At 58.2% G+C, this 17,785-nt stretch overlaps 1 protein-coding gene across 1 annotated transcript in view; it reads right to left on the bottom strand.

The window, feature by feature from the left end:
• SETD1B (SET domain containing 1B) overlaps positions 1-14,774 on the bottom strand; it is a 23,199-nt gene extending 8,425 nt beyond the window's left edge. The window contains exons 1-12 of the mRNA XM_023528151.1: positions 14,752-14,774; positions 13,848-14,035; positions 13,522-13,620; positions 12,622-12,892; positions 10,547-10,659; positions 8,419-9,657; positions 4,069-4,893; positions 3,375-3,636; positions 2,964-3,289; positions 2,771-2,876; positions 1,742-2,230; positions 3-484 (exon numbers count right to left, since the gene is read on the bottom strand). Coding sequence (XP_023383919.1) covers positions 3-484; positions 1,742-2,230; positions 2,771-2,876; positions 2,964-3,289; positions 3,375-3,636; positions 4,069-4,893; positions 8,419-9,657; positions 10,547-10,659; positions 12,622-12,892; positions 13,522-13,620; positions 13,848-14,021 — 4,386 coding nt within the window. The 5' untranslated portion in view covers positions 14,022-14,035; positions 14,752-14,774. The remainder of the gene's footprint in view (positions 1-2; positions 485-1,741; positions 2,231-2,770; positions 2,877-2,963; positions 3,290-3,374; positions 3,637-4,068; positions 4,894-8,418; positions 9,658-10,546; positions 10,660-12,621; positions 12,893-13,521; positions 13,621-13,847; positions 14,036-14,751) is intronic.
• Between the last annotated feature and the right edge of the window lie 3,011 nt (positions 14,775-17,785).

Consider the following 17,785-nt stretch of genomic DNA (forward strand, 5'->3'; position numbering starts at 1 on the left):
GGGGAGGACAGGGGGCCAGGCCGCTCATCGTGCCGGCCAGCTGGGAGCGGGCAGACAGGCAGAAGCAGGGGCCCGCCGGGCTCGGGAAAGGTGGGTGTGAAGCTAAAGTCCCGGCCAGGTGTCCTCGGGAGGCCCCCGCTGCTCAGGCTGGGGGACTGGGACGGGTAGGAGAAGGGGCTGCCGGGCACCTGCGGGGAGCTCAGTGACAGGCCACTGCTGGCCCCTGACAGCCGGGGCTCGCCGCTTGGGGTAGCCGGCACGGTCTCCGTGCTCTGCGACTTGGCCAGGCTGCCACAGAGGCCTGGAGTACGAGGGGGCTGGTCCTCGGGGGGAGGTTCCAGAGGGACGGGTGGATGCGAGAGGTCTGGGGTCTCAGGCTCTGGTGGTGGGCTGGGTGGCCGGGGCGGCCGAGGGGGCGGCAATGGCGGCTGCAGGGGTAAGGAGAGCAGCGCAGGGGGCTTGGGCTTCGCTTCTAGGTCCTCCCCTGCAGAGGTGGGTGAAAATCAGGCCATTACTGTTTGATTTAAACGCCTCTCAGAGCCCTATTTATGCTGCCCTACTATGCACTTGATACCTGACTGACTCACAGCCCCGAGTCCCCAAGGTTCTGAGTATGATAACTGTTATTCTCCATCTAAACCACTCGACGACTGCTCAGCATCCAGCCCAGGTCAGGTACACAGTAGGTACCTAATAAATGCTGGTGAAGTAAATCAAAGATGGAGGCATGGTTGCTAGCCCTTGACACTGTATCCTTAGGAAAGTGTTCCTGTGAACAGGGAACTTCCTGTGGACCAAGAAAATGGGCTCTGCTGTCGAATAAAATCCAGCAAGTCTCTTTTCTGCAGGACTTGTCAGAGCCTTTAACTTTTTATCCTAGCATTTATCCCCACTGTCATATACTACATTTTCTAACTTATCTGCTGTTATCTGTCACTCTGCCCTAGAATGTAAGCTGTCAGTATCTAGAGCAAGAGTATTATACAAGGGATGCAATAAAGGCTTACTAAATACTTGTGATAATATTTAAAAACCTGTGGTTTTGTAGCTAAATAACATAATGAAACAAAATACAACAGGTTTTTTCCTTTAAGTACTTATTAGAGGTACAAAGTAACCATACGTAGCTATGCAAGTTTAAACTAATTAAAATTAAGCAACATTCCAAATTCAGTTCCACAGTGCTACTTACTGCATTTCAAATACTCTTAGTGACATTGTGTCAAGTAGCTAGGGTATTGGGAGGGGCAGATAGTGAACACGTCTATCACTGCAGAAAGTTCTACAGGACAGCGGTGTTACAGACTTTAGCATGTGCCCTGTGAAGCTCTATCGAGAGGGTGGAGGAACGTCCACAGCCCCTCTCACTTGGCCCAGCACCCCAAGGCCTCCCCTGCCTGCCTGTCCTGCCTGTCACTAAAACGACCATGCACAGCTGTCGCCCTTTTGGGGAGCACCTCATGGGACGAATGGTCCAAGGACTAACGCACGGGGAAATGCTGGCCCTGAGGAGTGGTCCCCTCTGGGGACAGCGCCGGTGCAGGCTACGTGCCGGCACATCGTGTGTCCACTGACTCCCTCCGACACGACCTCAAGGGAAGGCCCTGCCCGTCAATCCCATCTTACAGACGAGAACACCGAGGCTTGGGAAGCTTACGTGATTTACCTAGAGGAGCCTGGGCCCCTTCTGACAGTTCACCCCACCTCCATCCCACCGCTCTCCTGGGGCTGCAGGTGTTACCTGGGGTGGGCTCCGGGGATGGCGCCGGCCGGGCCTCCATCTCTCTCACAGGGGGCTCTGGAGACAGCGACCTGGCCCCTTCCTGGTTCAGGCCTGGCTCCTCGGGGGGCTCTTTGCAGCCATCCATCTCTTCCACGCTCACAGGCAGGGAGGGCTCTTCTGGCATGGGGGTCTGCTCCTTAGGGGCTTCGTCCTCGGCTTCGACATCCACCTCCTCTTCCGTGCGCAAGGACTCCACCACAGGGGCCCTCGTGGCCACATCCTCCTCAAAGCCCTCGTCGGGAGCAGCGGGAGCCATGCTCTCATCTGTGGCTGCCTCCTCCTCCTCCTCTGCCTCCTCCGCCTCCTCTCCTGTCGGCTGCTCCTCTTCGTCCTCCGAGGATGAGGATGAGGACAAGGACTCGGAGCTTGATTCGAACTCCGAAGACTCAGAACTCTCACTGGAGGAGGCGGCTCCAGCCTTGGAGGTAGCGATGCTCGCCGTCTCCTCTGGGCGGGGGACACGGGCAGGGCCCTCTCACTATTTGTTGTGCCTCAACCAGGTGCTTCACCAAAGGGCTCAAACGGGTGACACCTGGTCTGAACACGGCCCTCAGATGTGTGTGTGTACGAACTAGTGATAATTTTTAAAAATTGAGGTAAAATCCACATAACAGGAAACTTAAGCATTTTAAAGCAGACGATTCAGCGGTATTTTGTATACTCACAACGTGTACGACCACAGCCTCTGTCTCGTTCCAAAATAGCTCTGAGCTCAAGAAGAAACTCGTCCCCTTTAGCTCTTATCACTCTGTTCCCACACCCGCCAGCCCCCAGCAACCGTCCATCTGCTTTCTGGCTCTGGGGATTGACCTGTTCTGCACATTTCTTATAAATGGGATCATACGGTATCTCGAATGTGCGTTTTACTGAGTTCACATTTCGAAGGCAAGAAATTTTGCCCAGCAAGTCTTGGTGACTGTCACTCAGGCTCTGCCCTCTGTGGAGGGACCCTGGGCCGGGCCAGGGGCCACGGTCCGCCCCACTCACCTCCGTCTGAGTCCCCTTCTTCCTTCTCGCTCGCCTCCGACAGGGCCGAGTCTTCGTTGTCATTCTCAGACTCGTCCAAGCCGTCGCTGTCATCCTCATCATCATCCTGGGGGAAAGGGGCGGATGGGTGAGCCACAGGGTCCCCCTCGCCTGGCCCGGCCTCCCCTCCAGGCTTCCCCAACCCGAATGGCACCTTATCCGACGTGGACGAGGTCGAAGAGGAGGAGACTTGGCTCCTGGGGCCTTCGTCCTCGTCCTCGTCCTCCCCCTCCCCCTCCGTGCTTTCCCGATCCTCCTTGTCAGAGGCCGAGGACGAAGGTGAGGTCGTTGAGGACCCCGAGGAGGAGGACGCCGAGGACGATGAGGACACTGACAACGACTCCTTCTCATCCTCCTCCCCGCCACTGTCCAGCTCCAGTGGCCGAGCTGGCCGTCGCCGCACGCCCACGCCCTTGGGGTCCCGCTTGGCAAGCTCGCCGGGGGCATCTGCCATGTCCCGGTCCCGCTCACGCTCAGACTCTGTGGGGAGGAAGGGTGTGAGAGCTGGGCTGGGGGACACGGGAGGAGGAGACCACAGCACCCAGTGGGTGGGGGGGATGCAAACCTTCATCCTCCTCATCCACAGAAGTCGAGGGCCGCAGCCGCTTCTGGTCTCCAGATGAGGCTGTGTCCGGCGGCTCCTTCCTCTTGACCTTGAAGGAGGGCAGGCGGATGGCCCCACGCAGCCCGATGCCCAGGCCCAGGCCCTCGTAGCCCAGGCCCTCACCCTTGCCCCATGACTCCAGTAGGCATGAGGCGATTCTGTCCTTGGGCTTTGGCCGGTCCTCATCCTTGTGCTCACCCGACTTCACCGGGGTCAGCGAGGCCTGGGGTGAAAGAGAGGAGGGGACAGTCACCACAGTTACAGTGCTGCCAGCGACCCCATTGGGTGGCTAACCCTGAGCAGCTTGCCTTCTTCAAATAGTGACAGCCTCAGGGTAACTGGCCACTTCCTTCCCTAGAAGCTGGCCACACTCTATCCCCAGCACTCAGGACGCTCCCAGTGCTCTCTGCCTCCCTGAACCTCGATTTCCTCAGCCACCGAGTGGACGACCACTGCCACCTACGGCAGGACAGTGGCTTTCTTACTTTGGAGATCAGAATCCACAGACACACACCGCCAAGTGCACATCCGGATCACTGACATCACGTTTCACAGAACGACATTCACGCTTTCCTACTTTGGAGGTCTGGGCAGCAGTTTCCAGTAACTGCCTTGGGAGACGAGAGGGTGCCGGGCTGGGCTCCTGCCCACCCACCTTAGCCATCCGCTCCTTCTTGTCCCACCACTCGTCGAAGGCCCGGAAGGCCACCACCTCCACCATCTTGCGGTTCAGGTCACGCTTCATGATGGCCTTGAGCTCTTTGAGCACCACCAGCAGGACGCCATCCACAGTGGCTTTGTGTGGGTCCTCCTGGCGTGGCATGTAGCCTGGTGGCGGCACTGATGGGTCAAATTTGGGCAGGGGTGGCCAGGGCTGCCCACGGCCTGGGCCGGTGTTGCTCAGGGAGAAGGGGCCCCGGTAGGGTGGCAGGTTGACAAACTGCAGCCCAGCTGAGGCCGCCGCAGCCGCAGCCGCCATGAAGGGCGGGTAGGGGCAAGCGCCCTGGCCCGTCATCAGACGGCTCAGCATCTGTGTCTGCATTTGGAAGGACATAGGCATGCCACCCCACTGGCCACCCAGCACGTGGCTCATGTCCACCTGCATCACAGGAAACAGTCCTGGGGGGAAGGGCGGCAGAGGCGGCAGGATGGGTGGGGGTGGGACACCGGGTGGCGCTGGCAGGGGTGGTGGGGGCACGGTCACAGATGGGTGGGCAGGGGGTGGTGGAGGCGGTGGGGGTGGCAGGGGCGGGGGCATGGGGAAGCCCGGCTGTGGTGGGGGAGGTGGTGGGGGCGGGGGCATCGGTGGGAAGCCAGGGGGTGGGGGCAGCGGCAGGTTTGGGGCCAGCACGGAGGGGGCTGCCACAGCCGCTGTCCCTGGGGTCACCACCATAGGCTTGGGGCAGTCGGCACTCGTGATGGGGGCCGAGGGCATCTCGTCATCTGAGATCTCCATGTCCTCGCCAGAGGACTGCTGGGCCTGTGGGGAGAGCAGGGAGAGAGGAGACGGGGTGAGCCTGGCAGGCCGAGTCCGCCCCCAGAGCCCCCTCTGACCACCAGAAAGCTGGAGAAGAAGCCTTTTGCAAGACTAGTGAGCGACATGAATTCTGCCGTTCCAATCCTGGTCCCCTCCCTTCCCAGCCATGTGGCCTTAGCAAGTCACTTAACCTCTCTAAGCCTCAGTTTCCCCATTTGCATAATGGGAATTATAGTACCTGCCTCAAGTGGTTATCATGAGGATTCATCCAGTCATTCAACAAACATTTACTCAGCACCTGCTGTGTGCCAGGCAACATAGCGGTGAACAAGAGACAAAATTCTTGCTCTCATGGAGCTGAACTTCTAGAGGGAAGAGGCAGAGGGTAACCCGGATGAAGAGGTGAAATATAGAGTCTGTTGTGGAGAAAAAGAGCCGGGAAGGGAGACGCGGTGTGAAGAAAACAGATTCTGTTTCAATTCGTATTCAGAGAAGACAATATTAATAATTAACACCTCTGTCCTTCCTATGGGCCAAGCACCTTTCTAAGCACTTTACCTATAGTGACTCAGTTAATCCTCAGAAGAACCCTACAGAGTCGGTCTGTTACCTCCATGCTTACTGACGAGGAAATTGGAACACAGAGAGCTTAAGTAACTTGCCCAAGGCCACACAGCCAGTAAGAGACACAGCCAGGATTTGAACCAGGAAGTGGATCCCCAGATTACGCTCCCGGTCAGCCTACTGTCCTCACTGTGACAGAGAGCGCCCCGTGGAGCAGGTGACATTTGAGCAGGGGGGTTAGCAGTACTCAGCGTGTATGACAGGAAGTGTGCTTTGTTTCTCCTTAATCATTTTCCCCTGGTCTCGTGACTGAACACTTAGCGTGGGCCAGTGGGAGGCTGAGCCTCATTTCTTATCTGCAGTGTAACCTCGCAAGGTGGGGCTCTACTTCGGGCCCTCTTAACAGGTGAGGAAATACTCAGAGAGTCTAAAGCCATTGGCCCAAATGGCACAGCCAGTCAGAAACAGGGTTGGGACGGAAGCCCAAGATGCCTGCCAAGTGCAGAGGCTGTTGTCGGAATCCAGGGACATGGTACCAGGTGAAAAGGGGAGGAGTCAAAGATGACCCCAGTTCTAAAGCAGACAATCACACTGGGACACAGGGCTGTGGGCAGCTGGATGCACGAGCCTGGAGATGGAGAGCGGCACTGGGGTCCGCATGCTGGAGGCGGAGCGAGAGGGCAAGCAGGGGTGAGGAGAAAAGGGTCGGGCCACTCTCAGGATCTTGTGTCAGGACTAGAGGCCGAGAAGGTGCCCTGGATGAACTTGGCTGAGGAGACAGCCTTCATAAGCCGTAAGAGACAGAGAGTGCATCTGAAGGCTGAGGGAGCAGAGTCTGTGCAGGCTCTAAGGTCAGAGGTCAGCCTACAGGTAAGGGAGGCCCCAAAGGGAAATGGGGGTGGGGCAAGGAGAAGAGGAACACAAAACTTATAACAACAGCAGGAAGCTCTGGATTTTGCTAGGTCACCTCTTCTCTCTTTCTCTCCACCCCACCCACCCTTCTCTCCCTCCCTCCCCACTTCTCAGAGTCCCCACGCACGTGATGAGGGAAGGGCTGGCAGGCCTAGCCTGGTACTCAAGAACAGCGCCCAGATCAGCCCTGGACAGCGCCCAGCGAGGCAAGTGCAGTACACAAAGGGTTAAACCGGCCACGCGGCCAGCCAATCACCAGCAGAGCCGGTCTTTGCTCCAGCCCTCCGCCTGCCCCTCCTTCAGCGCCTCGGGGCGCCGGGGGTGGGAACCAAAGAGAACTAACTGAACGCCTAGGAGCGCCTAGCGCCGGAGCTGTGCCTGGAGCGTCCCTTGTGACACCTCACTTAAACTGAGACAGTATGAGACAGGTGCATTCACCGTCCCATTTCATAGACAACGAAACTGAGACTCAGAGAGGGAAAGTATCTTCCCCAAGGTCACATAACCAGTGAGTGACGGAGCTGGGACTCAAGGCTCAAGGACTGAAGCCTGCCTTTTAACCAGTCTCTGTGAAGACAGGGGATCTGACCCGTCCCCTTCATACCCCGGCGGGCTGGCCCGCGCGGCTCCCCAGTCTGGGCTGGGACTTCCTCCCGGTTCAGTCCGGAGGAGCCCGGGTGCTGCTTTCCACGCTGCCAGCAGGGGGCTCCCGAGGGCCAGCCTGGAGGTGATCAGTACGCCTGGGCTTCCCTGTGCTAAGGTCCTGGGGAATCCTGGACCCCAGCTTTCCTGGCCTCAGTTTCCCCTTCCGTAAAGTGACACAGTGGGAGAGCCCGATTCCTCCAACTACTCTGTGCTTCCCAGCCCCTGGACCAGGCTGTCAACATGGTAAGCATCCCCTAAACTCAGGCGGCCAGAGGGAGGGAAGGAAGAAGGGAGGATGGCAGGGCCCGCAGCCCCCCACCTCTGCACACCTGTTGACTCCCCCTATCTGGACCCCTTGGCCCCTGAGGCCACTTCCCCAGAACCGCCTGGGGGCCCCCTGGAGCCCCAGCCACCTGTGGTCCCTTCCCCAGCGGGCCAAGGTCTTTTCTGTTCCTCCCTGAGGCAGCCAAACCTGCCTAATCAAAGGGCCTGGGAGGGGCGACTCTCCTCCCTGCTCTCCACAGGGGCAAAGAGCTCTGTGTGAGCTCCTGGCTGCTCATGCCCACCGGGCCCACGAGTTCCAGCACAGGTCTCCAGGAGGGCCAGGGCAGGTGCCTGGTCCAGGAAGGTGGGGGAGCAGAGCCAAGGAAGGTGACTTAATCTCCCCCCAGCCCTGAAGAACTGCTACACAGCACCCCGCACCCCAACTTTGAGGCTGGAGGTTTGGGCATTGAGACCCCAGGTGAGAATCTAAAGAGAAGAAAGCTAGAGGGTGGGAAATTTTGCCTCCTGCTGGCTGTGGGCCTCCCCCAGGGCTAGCCCTTAACTCCTTCGCTCCTGGAGCCAGGGAGAGCAGAGGGAGATTTCACCATGGTCTCCCGTCCCTTCAGAAGGGATCGGGTTCTGGGAGACGGTACCGTGGAGCTACCACCCGGCCTAGCCCAGCAGAGTGCTCTGGATAACCCCTCTCTTCATTTTGCCTGCGCCTCAGGACCAGCCCTGATCATCCCCAAGCTGCCCAACAGAGAAGGGGGCCCAGAACCATCAACACAATGTATATGCGCTGCAGTCTCAGCAAACTCCTACCAAAGAAGTTCAAGTCAGAATCACTGCCTAAGAAAAGTTTTGACTTCCCATACCTAACAAGAGCAACAGAACTAAGCTGTTTTTCTTCTCTCCATGGCTGCTAGGGAGCTCAGAGCCAAGCCAGTTGCTCAATCACAGCCTGGGGCTTTCTGTGTCCTCTTTATTCTCTACATGTTGAGGTGTTATTTTGGTTGCTCTAGCCCTGCTGCTTCTATGTCTTCAGCTAGTATTCCTAAGGGGGTGACGTGCCAAAGGGGGAAAGAGGGAGACGCGAGACAGACAGAGCCAATCCCAGACAGAGATGGACAAACATGGCGGTACCTCATCCATCTTCTCTGAGGTTGGGGTCCTGTCTCCAGCCAGGTCCAAGGCCACCTCAGTTGTCTGGCCCAGAAGACTGGCAGGGTCCGGGGGACCCGGTTCTGGGGGGGGCCGGGGCCCCAGGCCCAGGTCAAGCTCATCGTCCTCGTCCGAGTCAGGCAGCGGCGTGGGGCTGATGTCCTCCAGGCCGGTGCTGGAGGGGCGCGATGAGGGAGGTGTGGGACCGCGAAAGCCTGGCTGGGAGTTACTGCCGAAGGGGGCCAGCGGGGAGAGCTGGGAGGAGGAGGAGGAGATGGGGCTGCCCTCCAGCTGCAGCTCCGTGTCCGAGTCCTGCTCGCGGAGGAAGGGCAGCTTGGTGCGCTGCTCCTTCAGCAGCATCTCGATGCGCGAGTCCAGGCTGTCATGGGGCTTCTCCAGCCCTGCCGGCGACGACTCCAGCGTTGGCGTGCCTGGACTGTCGCAGAGCTCGGGGCTCCAGCCGAAGGTCGGCCGGCCACCCAGCTCCATGCTGTTGGCATCGGGGGGTGGGGGGCCCGGCGGCGTGCCTGGCTTCTCCTTGGGCAGGGGCTCAGTGGGGGGCAGGGGCGGGGGCGCGGGTCCCCTGCGGAACTCCCCGCTGTCACGGGCCCCAAAGGCGGTTGTGGTGGTGGGCTCCTCGGGGGGTGGCGGGAAAGGGGGCACAGGGGTGTGATAGGGAGAGAAAGCCGACTTGAACGTGACTCCAGGAGTAGGAGCTGCTTGGGCAGGTGGTGGAGTGTGGGCAAACGTGGCTGAATCCTGTGGCTGGGCCTTGAATGGAGGGCCACCACTGCCCCCACTGCTGCTCACTGCCCCAAACGGGAGGTCCACAGAGCCCCTGAAGGCAGCTGTGGCCCCTGCCACTGCAGTGACCGCAGAAGAGTTATGGACATAATGATGCTCATGGCGGCGGTTGTAAGCATCCGTGAACTTGCTCTCGTGTCGCCGGGCCTTGAAGGTGACCGTAGGGTCCTGGCTGAAGAGGTAGGAGGGTGTGGGTTGGCGGCTGGAGTAGCTGGAGTCCTGCGAGAAGGGGGTGCCCAGGCGCGGCGTGAGCGGCGTGCCCTGCCCGTAGGAGTTGGGCGTGTCCAGGCGGCAGCTGGAGTAAGCAGTGTCCTGGGAGAAGGGCGTGCCACCACTGCTGGGGGTGACAGAGGAGGAGCCAGAGCCACAGCCTGCAGACAGGCCGCCATCCTTGAGGCGCTTCAGGGCATCTGACAGCTAGAGGGAGAGGGGGAGAGAGAGGTACAGGTGAGATCACTAGCGGGGAAACGTGACGGAATGAGGCTCTTTTCCCTTCTCATGTGGGCTGCTGGGGAGCTCAGAACCAGACCGGGTGCTCTGGAACTGCGGCACAGTAAACGGAAGCGGGGCGGGAGACCCAAGAGCAATGTCTGATGGTCCTAACCTTTCTCCACTCTTGGGGTAGCCGGTTATTCTCAGGGAACCTTGAGGGTTTTCCCTAATCCCTAAAGCGGAGAAAATAGAAGATCCTGACATCTCGGTTTGAACTGGGACTTCCTTCCTGTCTCGGGCTGGCAGAAGTCAAAGCCTTTCCCGCAGGGGCGGCAGGAAGAACTATGGTCATAGGAGTGTGGGGTGGCCAAGAACCCTGTCCCCTCCAGCCTCCCAGTGTTTTATGATTTAAATAACACGACACAGTAAACGTGCCTGACGAACCACCCAGGTGACCAGCAAGCAAGCAAAGTCTCCTCATGATGGGAAAGCTACTCCTAAGGGCAGCTGGGCTGACGCTAGGGGAAGGGCCGGGGTGAGAATCTCCCCAGGTGAGGGTGGTCCAGGTGCGTGTCCTGGAAGGCAGCGGCTGAGGAAGGAGCCAGTCCTGCTCTAGAAGAGGGACCTGAGCTCTGCTTTCTGGGGGCAGGGGTAGAGGGGTGCACGGGGCATCGGAACAGCGGGGTTTCAGCATCGACGTGGAAAGCAGGCCCGGGCAGGCTCTGGGTCTATGGGAAACGCACCTGTGCATGGCCAGGATACTCTCCCTCCCAGGCTCTGGTGTGCAAAGCTGAAGATGGGGAAGTGGGGGTAGGGGTCACGTCGGGGAGCTGGCGAAGGGGGAGTGCAGGGGGACTGATGGCGATAAACCCACCTGCAGGGTCTCGTTCACGATCGGCGAGACGGCATCCAGCTCGCCCACCGGAAGGGTCTGGGGTGTGTATCGGCCTGTGACCAACAGTTCGTAAAACCTCATGCGGGTTTCCCCTGTGGAAGACAAGGGAAGGAGGACTCAGCGAGGCTCCCGCATGGCTGGCTTCCTTGTGGGTCCCTCGTGCCTGAGGCCCCAAGCCTGAAGGAGCTGCACGACCCTGACCCAGTTCACTGTCTTTTGCACCTCACTCAGGAGTCCTACCTGTTCAGTGAAGCTGCTGAGTGTGATTTTTCTCATCGTGAGACTCAGGATTTAATGCCTCATGGGGCTGGGATTCCCCCAAATACAGAAATGCCACCCCCAACACAAAGCCCCTTCCTGTCACCTGGGCAGCCCAGAGTCAGGTCTTCCCAGTCCTGTCCTTTCACCTTCCCACTTAACAGCCAGGGCCTGGTGGCAGGTGGAGAGGAGACCCAGTGACACAGGTTGAGAGTGTGTTCACCGTCTGGGGCCAGGTGACCAGCAGTCTATATAAAACACCCCCTGGTAGCCCATTCCCATGAACTCCACAGGCCTCCTGCTCCAACCAGGGGCTGGGTCCCAGGGAGCCCTGCCTGGTAACCCTGCACCCCCCGCCCCCAGCAGAGAGAGGCCTCTGCAGACCAGGGGGCCCAGATGACTGATATTTATAGAGCCCTGTGAGGCAGCTGCTTACATATGCAAAGGAGACACATTCCTTGAGCTACGCTTTACACTTTACTGGTCTCTTTCTTGAAATACAAACTTAGTTGGCAGTCTCTGAGGGGTCCCCCCCCTTTTTTTTTTTCAGAAATAAAATTTCGGTGTGAGCAAGCTGCTCCTTAAAATGGGCATGTGATAGGGGAGGGGTTCCACATTCGGACTGCAGCCCCTCCAAAGAGGATATAGATTTAAAAGAGTCTGTACTCCCTCAACAGAGACTGGGAAACTAGAGGAAAGCCCTGAGGGGCACCCCAGCTTAGCCAGGAGCCTGGGCTGGTGCCCCTAGCAGACTCAGAGCTAGAGACAGCTCAGCAAGAGTTTATGGGGTAACAGTGCCTGCCCAGGACCAGCATCTGTCCACAGCCCGCAGCATGTTCTTGGAGACTTGGTCAACATGTACTCATTATTAAAACTAAAAATATAGGTTTAGATTTTCCTATCTTGGGTTTTGTGTGCCCCTGGAAGTGGCCCACCTACACCTGCCTAGGTAGGGTCTCCCAAAAGACCTCAAGGGGCTCTGGACCCAGTCGCTGGGCTGGCTGGTCCTCAGGGGGCCCAGCACCTTCTCTTATCTCAGTGGGAACTAGAGTTCTGGCACGCCCCTCCAGCCACCGTTCAGGAGCCTCCCAGGCCCCTGAGGGTGGGAGGTCTGGCCTTCCCAGCCCGCCTCTCCCAGCAGCCCGCACAGTGAGCAATGCTCAAAAAGTGTTGCTGTCTCTTTAAGAGAGAGGAGGGAAGACACCGTGTCAACCCTGGAGCACCCAGAGCAGCCCGCCCTACACTATCTGGAACATTATCAATGAAACCACACTCTGGGTCCAGATTGGTTCTCACTTCCAGGGAGAAGGGGTGATATGGAGGGGAAGGGGCACCCTGGATCCTTGGAGGACTCTCTTTTCAGTTGAGGGACCTACTCTTATGTATCTAAAGCCATCCTAGCGACTCTCCCTCAGCTCCCCCACCCCAAATAAACAAACCTTGCCTCCTCCCCTAACACACGGCAACACTGGAGACTTTCTAAACCCAGGCCACCAGGGCTCAGAGACTGCCCAAGGGGGTGTCAGCAGTGGGGAATCCTCCCGGTGGTCCCTAGGGATACAGTGGCCAAGGACAGCACATTTGGTAAATTATAGCTTGTCTCCTAGCAACAGACAACACATTTAGCTCCACGTGACTCTACCCTCAAGAGGGGGGCAAAAGGAAATAAGACTGTAGAGGGGGACCTAAGGAAAAGTGACAGGGTCCCCAACACTGCAAGAGGGGCTCTGGAAAGGAGAGGGGCCACACTGACAGGTCTTGGGCTCCCAGAGTGCCCTGAGCTGGCCTCCACTCACCTTTGGTGTCCAGCTCCACGTGGATGATATTGCCCATGACCGAAGTGCTATGCAAGTGCTGAACGGCCTCCTTGGCTCCCCTGACGGTGGCAAAGACCACCTTGGCAATGCCCAAGTGCTTCTTGGTCTTGGGGTTGTACAAAATCTCCACCTCCTCCACCTCCCCATACTTCTTGCACATGTCCCTCAGGAAGTTTTCGCGGATATTATCATTCAGCTTGGCAAATGTCACCTGCTTCGGAGGCACCGGGCCCACGTAAAACTCATCGATCTGGCAGGGGACAAGGGGGAAGGGAGTTTGGAGAACACTGAAACCGAAGGGAAAACACAACATTCCCCACTCGCCCGCTCGTGGAAAACAATGAAGGGTAAAAAAATAAAAATTTTTTGGAAAAAAAAAATGCACGCGGGCGGGCCCGGGAAGCGGAGGATTAAATCGTTTGGAACGTGGAAGTCCTCTGGGTTCGAAAGGAAAGGGGAAAAAGAAACAGTTTCTCTTTCCCTACCCCCCCATTCTGGCCTCCACTCTCTGAAGTCGGGTCGAGGGCGACCCCTTGGGCGAGGAAGTTGTCCCCCTAAAGCCACAAGGCTGGAGAGGGGGGCGGGTCCCGGGGCCAAGCCCCCGGGCTGGCAGAAGCCAGGTGGGGACCCGGAGCCCCCCGCTGGGCGGTCAGGACACTGTATCAGCGCCTTGATTACAGTTTCACCGCAGTGTTATTCTGTTTACAGTAGCTCGGAAGGGACACCCCTCTCGCAGCAATCTCCCCCTCTCCGCCAAAACTTCCCTGGCCGGGACGGCGGGAACTCAGAATCCGGCCGGGCTCGGTCAGGACTGGCGTTATTTTCGAACTCGGGGAGGGTGGGGGGAGGAACTGTGGGGGCCTGGGGGAGGGGTCCTACCTTGAATTTGGGCACCGACAGCTCCAGCTCCTTGTTTTTGGTCCAGATCCCGACGACCCGGGGATCTTCGACAATTTCCACCGGGCGGTTGCTGGACATCTGTAGGGAGGAATGCGAGGGGGGGGGGACAAAATGGGAGGGCTGGTCCCACTCCCCTGGGGCAGCGGTAGACCCCCTTCCCCTGGCACTTGTCAAACTCCAGGGCTGGGCACCCGGCTGACAGTTGGCCCGGTGGTCGGGACGAGGGCCCGGGGCCGCTGGGTCCCCTCTCCCGAGGCACGGCTGGGGGTGGGTGGGGGCGGCGGGGAGGCGCGCCAGCTACTCACCGCCAGGCTGAAATGCTGCCCATCGTAGCGGTACAGTTTGTGATGCCCCTTTTTCAGAGCCGGGTCAATCATCAACTTGTAACTTCTCCAATGGTGGTTCCTCCTCTCGCCCGAAGGGCCGGGCTGCGGCGGGGGCTGCTGGTGGTGGTGGTGGTGGGGGTGACTGTTCTCCATGCCGTTAACCCAACCTGAAAACGAGCAAGTTGTGGTCGTCTCCGCCGCCACGGCGGCTGCGGCCGCCTCTACACACACGCTTAAGAATCAAATCGTTCAGCCCCCACCCCCTCCCACCTTACCAGCGCGCCCCAAAAGGCACTGTCTCGCTGGCTCCCCCCAAAATAAGAATGGAGCGAGAGAATAACCCTTCCGGGAGAATTAGGCGCCCGCCCGCTCGGCCACCGTCTCGGGGCGGCAGCTAGGGGCTCCCGGGGGCCCCCGGTGCGGGCTGGCGGGGCCCGGGGCGCCCGGAGGACGCGGGCTCCGGCCCATGGTGCCGGCCCGGCCGCCCGGCGTGGCGCTCGCTCTCTCGGCCCGGCTCGGGCGCGGGGTTCACGGCAGGCCTGGCGCCGCCCGCCCGCCCGCTCGGCCGGGGCCGGGGCCGGGGCCGGGGACGGAGACAGGGGCTCGGGACGCCCGGATGCCGGCAGCGGCCTCTCCCTCCCCGAGCCGCGCTTACATCCCCGCCGGGCGCCGGCCTCACTGCGCCGCCAGCCAGTACATGGTGTCCCCCGCGGGATCCGAGGCCGGGGCGGCCGGACCGGGGGCCTGCCGGGCCCGAAGCTGCTGCCGCCGCCGCCGCTGCTGCTGCTGCTGCTGCCCGGGAGGCGGCTGGCGGCGGAGGCTCGGCTCCCAGTAGCCGCACATCCCACAATACACCGCTAAGGAGCCCGACCCGAGCGCTCACCCTCCTCCTCTTCCTCCTCCTCCTCCTCCCCTCTCCTTCCTCGCCGCTTCCCCAGGCACTCTCCCGGCGGCGGCAGCTGCGCCGCCAAAGCCCCGGGCCCCAGCGGCCCCCCACCCCTCACTCGCGCTCTCCCACACTGCCTCCCCCCTCCCCGGGGGAAGGCCTTTTAATTTATTTATTCTGCTGGGACCTAGGTGGGGGGCTTGACGGGCGGGGGAGGGGGTCTCCCCGGGCTCTACCTCCCGCGGCTGAGGCTACCCTGCGAGCCGCGGCGTGCGCCTCGGGCCTCCACAACTGTTTCCAAACTGCCAAGACCGGAGGTGGGCGCGAGGGGGCCCGGGGAAAAGGGCTGGGGTTTTGGGGTGGTGTGTGTGTGTGTGATTGTGTCTGGACGCTCGAGCAGCGGGGGGAAGGCAAGACGACTCAAGGCGAGTTGCAATCGAGGTATCTCCGCTCCGGCTTCCTCTTCTGCCCCGCGACCCCCTCCCCCCGGAGCTGAGCTAGGGAGGGGAAACCAGGATTTTAACCAAATTAGCATTCACATTCCTGGGAGGATGCAGCCCTCGCCTGGTCCTGGCTGATAGAAGCCTTTTGCTCTGTTTTTATTTTTGGAGAGCAGTGCCCTGTAATTGTCCAGAACACATGCTTCTCTCCACACACACACCCCCCCTCCCACCAGCCACCGGCGAAGGAGAGAGTCCCCCTTTTTTGCATTTATCTTTTCCTTCCCCTTTCTTTATTAAAGGTCCGGGAGTGGCGGCGGCCAATCAGCGCGCGGCTTCCATTTTGTGAGTTCAACTCCGAGGCTCCCGGGCTTCGCGAGGACGCAATTGCAGCCCCCTCTGCCTCTCGTGTCGGGCGGCCGAGGCGAGGGAGCCGCCTCGCTGGGGCTTCGTAGTGGTGTATTTCATATTGGGGCTCTTTTCGGGGTTTGTAATTTGGCCGTGGGTAGGTAATTGGCTGGAGCAGGGCGGCAGGGCGCGGCAGCCAATCAACGCGCGGCTTCTATAGGGCTTGAGTTATTAGACGCTGATCTCAAAACATCCTTCATCAGACACCAAGGAGAGGCCAACAGATGAGGGGAGCCATTTTTCTGCAATGGAATTAAATGGCCAAGTGGGTTTTTCCTTTGTTGCAAATGGGGAATGTTTTTCCTTTGACTCCACCATCCAATTCAGGACGCCTCAGTGTTGTGTTTAACATTTGTCAACAGGCTAAAGGACTCACAATTGGAAGAATGAAGAAGACTTTTAAAAAGATCTGGATTTTTCCTTATGACTTGGAATCCATCTTTGTCTTGTATAACTAGGTCATAGCACACCATTAATGTCAGCAGTTAACAATTTTGAATTCCAAAAAACCTAAGTAAATGACATATTTAATTTTTTTTTCCTCTATTTTTCGTGGGGGGGGTGGGGGGAGCTTGGAGCTGTCTTAATCTGTATTCTCTTGACTGAACAATAAATTTTTAAATATATATAATTTCCTCTATTAAACACTTAAACCTGGCCATCTTATTAACTCCTCTCTTTTAACAAGGTAATGTTTTAAATGTGTAGTTTTAGGATTAGCGAAATGGCAGCAACAAAAAAATTGTAAGCAATTGTTACTCTTTAAGTTTTTAAAAACCTTTTACATTGTAAGTACCCAATCCATTCTGTCCTTACGCAGTGCAGTTTTCATGTTGATGTTGCTGAGATGTCCTTAATTTTCTGAACCTTCATTTGCATGTATGTCTTTGTCGCTCTTGTCTAATATAAGCCAGTTAAAATGCTTTTAGACGATTTTGCTTTTATAAAAACTAAGGCTTTGGCTTTAAGCTTTTGAAAATGTTTACAGCCATAAATGCTAGTCAGCTTTCTTCCCAGTAACTTGTACACTTTCTTTGAAAATCGATCTACTTGAAGAAAAACAGCTCTGTTTTTCTCGTCTTGGTAGAGGGGTGGGTGAGGGAAAGGAAGACCTCTTTGTGTAAAGAGACTAAAGCCGTCACAGGAAACTAGATTAAAGCTGGAAAACAAGTCCTAGCTAGTTCCAGCCAAACACCAACGTTAACTCTCGGGTATTTTCTATGGTGGTTGGGATGGCCGTGTGCCTTTTTGCCTTTTGTTTGATTTGACTGTGTATTTTCGCCTTTTGTCTCTTAATGACGGTCACACCATTGCTATATCCAGAGCAGTAAACAGTCCTCTGCGAAGCCGCCTTTTGCCAACCCAACCCTGGAAAGTTTGCAGAAGTGGAAGAAGCAGAAAATGCCATGAGTGTAACGTACAAAAAGGTAACAACAAAAAAGGCACCACTGTTCCCCGCCAAATTCCCAACTAAACAATCCCCCCAAAGATATTTTTTTACAATAACACCTCCAAACTCTCCGCCCAGCTTGATCTTCCAGACTCCATGGCACCGGGTTGAGCGGGTAAGTTAAAAAAAAAAAAAAAGTGCCTTTTGCCCCTTCGAGGAAATCTTTTTATTGAGCAGGCCAAGGGCTGCGAACGAGTGGGAGCCGAAGGGAGAGGGTTTCTGGAGCTTTACGTTTGGCAGCCGGACCGGGGAGGGGGTGGGGGCCTGGTAGGGGTGGGGGGCCGAGGAGGGCTCTTCGGCCCCTTTTGCCCCTTCTGCCTGGGAGGCGAAAAGAGTCTCCCCAGCGACCTCGGGCATCCACGGAGTCGCCTGCGCTCATCCTTCTTTTCTAGGTCTGAGCCTTGGTGGGGACAAGAAATTGAAGTATTTTGGAGAAGGGGGTGAGGGGGTCTCAAAAGACGAGGACACCTCCCCGCCCGGCCTAGGGCCTCTTTCCCTTGTGATCGTGGGGGTCTCGCACTGCGAAGCCGGCTTTTCGGGGCTCCGGGGCGCGCCTGCGCTTCCTAAGCAACAAAGGACAAAAGGCCGGCATCCATGTTGGCACCATGACGCAGCATCTCTCCCCGGCGCGGCCCGGGCGCAGCCGGTTCCCCCGGCCGCGCTCGCTCCTCCCTCCCAAACGAGTTTTATTTTCAGGTTCAGGGCAGAGCCGCCGGCCGGGGCCGGGGCCGGG

The sequence above is a fragment of the Pteropus vampyrus genome, unplaced genomic scaffold (assembly GCF_000151845.1).
Source record: "Pteropus vampyrus isolate Shadow unplaced genomic scaffold, Pvam_2.0 Scaffold23, whole genome shotgun sequence".
NCBI lineage: Eukaryota > Metazoa > Chordata > Mammalia > Chiroptera > Pteropodidae > Pteropus > Pteropus vampyrus.